The sequence below is a fragment of the Gymnoscopelus microlampas genome (assembly GCF_963454915.1).
Source record: "Gymnoscopelus microlampas genome assembly, chromosome: 19".
Classification (NCBI taxonomy): Eukaryota; Metazoa; Chordata; class Actinopteri; order Myctophiformes; family Myctophidae; genus Gymnoscopelus; species Gymnoscopelus microlampas.
The window spans coordinates 25,833,600-25,840,173 of NC_139956.1; the positions used below are offsets into that span (position 1 = coordinate 25,833,600).

At 42.2% G+C, this 6,574-nt stretch overlaps 1 protein-coding gene across 6 annotated transcripts; it reads left to right on the plus strand.

The window, feature by feature from the left end:
- The first annotated feature begins 212 nt into the window (after positions 1 to 212).
- Positions 213 to 6,574, plus strand: LOC311035350 (uncharacterized protein). 6 transcript variants are annotated; one of them, XM_084043502.1, is made up of 8 exons: positions 213 to 252; positions 2,051 to 3,129; positions 3,401 to 3,596; positions 3,785 to 3,837; positions 4,058 to 4,194; positions 4,305 to 4,369; positions 4,662 to 4,741; positions 5,335 to 6,574. In XM_084043502.1, exons 5-8 carry the CDS (start codon positions 4,135 to 4,137, stop codon positions 5,451 to 5,453), a joined length of 324 nt encoding a protein of 107 aa, XP_083899628.1. In that variant the 5' UTR covers positions 213 to 252; positions 2,051 to 3,129; positions 3,401 to 3,596; positions 3,785 to 3,837; positions 4,058 to 4,134; the 3' UTR covers positions 5,454 to 6,574. The 6 variants fall into 6 exon arrangements, with proteins under 6 accessions (XP_083899628.1, XP_083899627.1, XP_083899630.1 ...); XM_084043501.1 differs by lacking the exon at positions 213 to 252 and adding an exon at positions 650 to 1,649; XM_084043504.1 differs by lacking the exon at positions 213 to 252 and having other exon boundaries at positions 1,748 to 3,007; positions 3,079 to 3,129.

Here is a 6,574-nt window from a genome sequence, read left to right on the forward strand (position 1 = left end):
AGTGGAAAGAAGTGTATTCATCAGCTATCATAATGATTGTCTTTTCTGCAATAAAAGTGGTCACACATTGGAGCGGTGTCCACAGATGAAATAGAGAAGACACAGAGAGAAGATGCACTACTTAAAGGAAAAGGGTGTCTGTTTTTGGCTGTTTGAAAAGAGGACACTTAAGCAGAGACTGCACAAGTCGTTTAACCTGTGATACGTGTGAACAAAACCATCCTGATATACTCCACATTGAAGAAACCAGTGGTGAGCTGTGGATTTTTGAACTAAGGGTACTGTATTTTATGACGTCACGTACGCAGGCATGTGCACATAGCCACTTACTAATACTGTATTCAACATGTGATTATTAATGTATTTATATTTCTTATTATTTTGTTGCATTGTTAATTTGTTGTTTTTATTTTTGTTTCAATTAATCAATTATTTTATTTTCCTTTTAGTTTTATATAAAAGCCCTTTACATAGACTCACCCACAGATAAGCAGTTAAAATAATCAGACAACTTGTCTTTGTCTTGTCTCAGAGAACTGGGTGCTCTGCTAAGCAATCCCCTTCACACTCTGCAGTGCACATTCAATTCAAGTACATGGCTTTTCTCCAGTAGCCTAATGTTATGCAAAGCAGCCAGGTAGACGCTATTGAGAATGTGTCGCCACTGACGGCGCTAACCTTCAGAGGCTATTGTTTAAACTTTAAGGTGTTAACGACCGCCGCTGACGGTGAGTGCATGTTGAGCACGCGCGAGCCCCCAGCCCCCACAGTCTCATAACTAAGGGTACGCCGTACCCGCCCGTACCCCCTAGAGCTCAACCCTGGAAGAAACGGAAAAGAAATCAATAGGAAACAATGCTGTCGTCTTACCTCACACATGTGGTCATATTGGGGCCGGTGATGAAACCTCCATCTTCTCCATAGTACCCGTTCAAGTGAAGAGCCACAGGGAGACAGTGTTGCAAACATATGCATTTTTGGACCATGGAAGCACATCCACATTCTGCACTGAAAACTTAATGAGAAGGCTAAACATTACCGGACAAAAAACTAATATTCTTCTCCGCACAATGAACCAAGTGAAGCCTGAGACCAGTCACCATATCTCAGGTTTGGAAATAGCCAAGTTGGACAAAAATGATTTCATACAACTCCCTAATGTGTTCACTCATAAAACCATGCCTGTCTCACAACACAATATTCCAAAAACAACAGGGCTTGTCACCATGGCCTTATTTGAAACATATCAAACTGCAAGAAATAGACTCTGGTGTTGACCTACTGATTGGCAGAAATGCTTCAAAGTTATTGGAACCTTTTTGGAGGTGGTTAACAGCCAGGCAGATCGACCATATGCTGTGAGGACCCTATTGGGGTGGGTCATCTATGGTCCCTTGATAGGAGACAACAATGTCAGGGATGAGACTGGCTGCACTGCTGCGGCTGTCAATCATATCATATATCCAGAAAAACAATCAGGACTTCAGTGAAAGAACAAGCAAGGAAATGGAAGCCAAGTCAGGGTAGGATGAAAGATGGACTACTGCGTGAAACGGATCTGTTCCGCAAGGTGGCTTGCCTCCCACAAGAAACGTTGGTGGTTATGTCCTCATACCCTTTCGCCATGGTCTGGAACAGCAATATTAAAGGTTACATTTTATTTTTCTTTCAGCTAGTTCCCGTCATGGCTGCACCTTCCTCGATCATCACCTGCTTGTCTCTCTCAGCACACCCTAAATTTGCTATTTGTCTTGCGTTTCAGCATCCTTCTCCCTCCGCCTCAGATAAACCATCTCTACCTCACCTCTCGCTTTATCCACCTCTCTTGCTTTATCGTCTAACCTTCTAACCTGGGCTTATACTCAAATGTAGTCATTTCTGTTCTCATCCCTCCATGTTGCTTCTAATGAGAATCGTAGCATTTTCAATCCGGCCGCCTCTAGTTCTTTGCCCTCTACTAACATGACCACTTGCCCGGTGATTTATTGACTATGGTTCACATAATTTATTTTCTGATATTGCACTAACATGTTTGTGCTGTCTTTTTCAGGTCATGTATGCCAGGGATGTGTGGTTGGAGGATGGAAAGGAGACAGAGGGTACAATTCCTAATAATTGGATCGACAGGGGTAAGGGAACCATTAGATGGCCAAATGCCAAACAAACACAACTTACAAGATGAGAAAGGACCCCCAGGAGGACTGGCTGACGTCCCAGTTAGTCAAGATAAAGATGACTTCAGGCAGGTTTTTGGATCATTTACTCAATAATTCAAGTACAAATAGTTGAATCAATGTTTACAGTTGAATTGTATAACTTCTAGTTAAAGCTTGTGAATGTGACAACTACAACCTGACCAGCCAAGCAGAGGAGGAAGAGGAGGATGTGGATGTGGTGATAAGAGGGAAGAGGAAACCTGTTAAAAGACAAGATGATGACTGATGTAGAGTTCATATGTTTCTCAAGTAACTTCTAAATATGAAATGTGTTAACAGAAACTGGGCCTCACATTGTAGACCATTCATGTTTTATATGACGTTTTGGAGCATTATGGGTAACTTTCTTCTATAATCAATTTATAAGTCCATTGTCAAAAATGACAATCAAATGCTTTAATAAGCCGTATAGGTGCCCTCCTTTCCTATCGCACCAAGGAAGTTGCAGTCCAGCCAGGACAACAATGTGTTACTCAATGCTTGTTGAGTATTGATGTCAATTTATGAAATACCAGTAAGACTCCCTAATCGGGAGATAAGCGACCGTAGGTCACATGTATACAGAAGAGGGCTGTAACGGCGATTGGTTCCTAGTTGTGTGGAGGGATTGTTTGTGGGGGGCAAGCCCCCGAGTTACGGCATTTTATGTGAGCTGCAGTGGCAGGGGGTCCTTTATGTTTCAGACTCTGAAAATCAAGCCCTGGATGGCCTGGTGGATGTCGTGGTGGACACCATGTCTGTCGAGTTGGAGCATGCTGAGGGGTCTTGGCACAGGGAGATGTCTACACACAGTGAGTATGAATCACATTTAAGCAGTCACCTTTTGTATTTGGTATCTAAGAACATTCTTTGTCTTTTCCAGGCTCCCGACATGCAAGTGTAGCACCTCGGAGCAGAGAAATGTCCACACCCCGTGAGTATTCACTTTCTCCATTGCACCAACACATTTTAAGTACAGTCAGTACAAGGTGTTACATGTTGTGCATACTAAAGAAATCATTACCATACCTAATTCACAAGCAATGAGTAAGTAGTTACAGGCTCAATGTGTTGAACTATGTGTATCAGAGGAGATGTGTGATTGTCAACATCTAAGACCAACCAGTAGGGGTAGTCTTTTTCAGTGTGACATGGTGTTGTAGTAGTATTATGTCCAAGTATTAAGTCTTTAGTGATGGCTCCAGCCATCAGGCACAGTGATGGCTCCAGACACAGTGTCGGATACCGGCACAGCATCAGGACCAGCCACGACTCCAGGTACAGCAACAGCTCGGAGGCACTCTGTCAGGTCCAGACATGATGACAGGTCCCACCGCAGTGATGGGTCGAGGAACACGGTCAGGTCCAGACATGACAGATCCAGGGACACGGTCAGGCATGGTGAGTTGTCCAAAGGCCCCAAGTAATCAAAACCTTTACAATTCAGCAAGTAGTATCGTGCACCCCTAATTGTTACAATATGACATATTTATTATTTCTCATCTAATGTATAGTCATCTGTCTTGGAAAGTTTTAATGCAAAAATATCACTTTGTCATTTCTAAAATGTACTTTTGTTCTTATTACAGGTGCTATGCAGTGACTGAGAGGCCAACATGGGCATTCCCATTGCCAGCACAAGGTAAGTTCTGAGCTATTTCAATGAAGACCCCCAACAAACTGGGGGACACTTAATTTGCAACCCTTCTCTCTTCTGCCCATTCTCTCCTTTCTTCCTTTACTGTTCTCTCTGTCTCCTCTCCTATCGGGACACAAAAACTGCTCTTCAATTATATCAGTTTTTGTATCATTGTAGGGTGGTGTCTATAACATGTCTCTGTGTACACTTACTTATTTTTCAGTATACCAGAAGAAAGTCCTGACCATATCAATATTCACTAAAGAACCTGCCTCTTCAGCGGCCAGTCATGTTGAGAGAATGGAGGACTTCCAGAGAGAGGAGCAACTCCTCAGTGATGTCCAAGCTTTTAATACCCTGGTAGGCTTTTCAAGAGTCTGGAAGTAATGAACAGCATAAGATGCACTCGCACACTTTTTACGTTCCTCTGGGATATGTCAGTGAAAGTTTTCATGGACTTATTCCAACAGGTGCTGCAACTTTCCCGTTATAGAGGGAAGGACGTTAAGGACTGTGTCCACAAAGTTCTTGACAGGTATGTTTCAACATACACTATGAATTAACCCCTGTGTGATGTTTGGGTGCGCTGTGGTTTTCAATGTGTGAACACTTATTTGGTTAATTCTTCTAGATGAGCGCCTGACTGCATGTTTCCATTAATTTGCCTTTTTTTTTTTTTAGCTTAACACCTGAATCCTCTGTTATGTCATGTCAATGACATAATGGTTGAACATTAAGTGAAAATTAGTAGTATAAAGGGTTTATACCATGTTTTACAATAAATCCTAATCCTACTACATTATCAAATGTAATTTGTTTTTCTTAAGGCTCTTCAGTAACAGTCTGATGGCACAGTTGAACATGAAGGGGGAAAAAGAGAAGACTGCGGCTTTCAGCGCAATACAAGGTAAGCCCATATTTCATGTTGACCAAGGACAAAATCAAAATGTAATTGGGTAAAACATGTCCTTTCCGGTTGACATAAAAAAAATACAATGCCAACTGTCTACCGTTACCGTTGCTATCATAACATTTTAAATAACTGGTGGTTAGGTGTAGAAGGGAGATGGCTTTGTATTAAACTAGTTGTGGATGTACAAGCATTTTTGCATGTCAATATGGAGACTCGCAATCAGTTTTATTGTCACTTCCACAACACACACTAGGCAAACAGGGGAGCAAAATGCCATTCTCCTCAACTCATGATGCACATTAAAAAGAGGCAAACATTAAAAAGTAAAGAGCAGACAACATTGGTAAAAAGTGCTGATGCATTCAAAGTGCAATCCATCTTTCAAGATGTTGGTTTTGGGGGCAATACATGGTTCAGGGTTCTGATGGTTTGGGGCAGCTGTTGGATGACCTGCTGGTGCTTCCCCCTGAGCTCTTGAACCTCCTACCAGATGGCAGGAGTTCAATCGAGCTGTGTATTATGTCAGATAGGGACTAGGACAGCATGTTGCCTTTGCACATTTTTTATTGCCTTTTTCTACTATGCAGATGCAGTCATGAAATTCGACCCAGAAGCCACAGAGGACCTCATAAGGCAGCATGCCGCAGACCACCTCAAGCATGCTCCAGCGAGAAGGGGAGGACACACAGCAGGCACTCAGGACTGATTTAACTTGAACTTTCACTGTCCATTGTGGGGGATCTTAGTGTCACAGTATTGTACAGTGTTGTGTAATTTGAACTTGTGTTCTGTTCAACGAAGTAGCTCTGGTTGGACCTTACCCTGGTAGCTCACTGGCTATTCAGTACAGCACTTGTTTAATATGTTTCAGTTGTTGTGGAACCGGCCCAAGCAAAAAGGGTGTCCCTGCAAAGTAAGCTGTGCTATTATGTTTTATTATTATTTTATTTTCATTCGACTAGTGACGTGGACTTGGACTTAGCCCCCCTCGGACATACCTGTGGACTACACCAGGTACAAATGACTTTTTTGTTGCTCTCCCTCATGGAGCTACTTGCGGATTATACCAGGGTCAGTCCACCCTAGGTGGACACGCACTGACCTTTTGCACCTTAATCCCATGTATAACGCACTGACTTTTTTTGTCTTTTTTTTTATTGTACTCTTTTTCTCTAAGCACCTTAACGTCATAAGTATATCATGCACAGTATACGTACATTGCTGCTATGCTCAGGCACCTTAGTTTTTATTATCTCAGGTACTTTGTAAATATGTAGATAACTTGTTTGGCCTTCTGCTGTTCTCTTGTTTGATCTCCTTCCCACTTGCCCCCCACCCCTCTTCTTCTTCCCCCCCTCTTCTTTCTATGGAAATTAACGTTGCGCTGGGAACGATGTACAAAAACGAATTTCACCCACTTTTGTACCTTGTAAACCTGTGATGTGACAATAAACCTGATTCTGATTCTGACGTGTAAAAAAAAAAAAGAGAAGTTAACTGCTCTGTTCTGGATCAAGCTTAATCAGCCCTGGTGACTGCTTTGTGTGTGCTTTGTGTTAAGTGGCTGTCCCGCTTCTGTTCTGTCAAAAATAATTCAAAGCTGGCTTGATCTGCTGTTTGTTTGAATACTTAATTAGTCAGATAGGTAAACGTCATGAGGTACGTTAAGGCTAAAAGGATAACACAAGTCCTGGGGACTTGTTTCCATTGTGGTCCTATGAACTAGATTCCATTTCAGGGGGTCTAGTTCCAGTCCACAAATATTCCACAATCATATGGAATATTTGTGGAATACTGTAATTGTGGAACATTTGTTTGCGCAGCTGT

Excerpts from the sequence above, each read along its gene's own strand:
- LOC311035350 (XM_084043502.1), top strand. The coding sequence starts at position 4,135 with ATGGAGGACTTCCAGAGAGAGGAGCAACTCCTCAGTGATGTCCAAGCT. Across the intron at positions 4,370-4,661 it reads GTCCACAAAGTTCTTGACAG|GCTCTTCAGTAACAGTCTGA; the intron begins GTATGTTTCAAC and ends GTTTTTCTTAAG. Across the intron at positions 4,742-5,334 it reads GGCTTTCAGCGCAATACAAG|ATGCAGTCATGAAATTCGAC; the intron begins GTAAGCCCATAT and ends TCTACTATGCAG.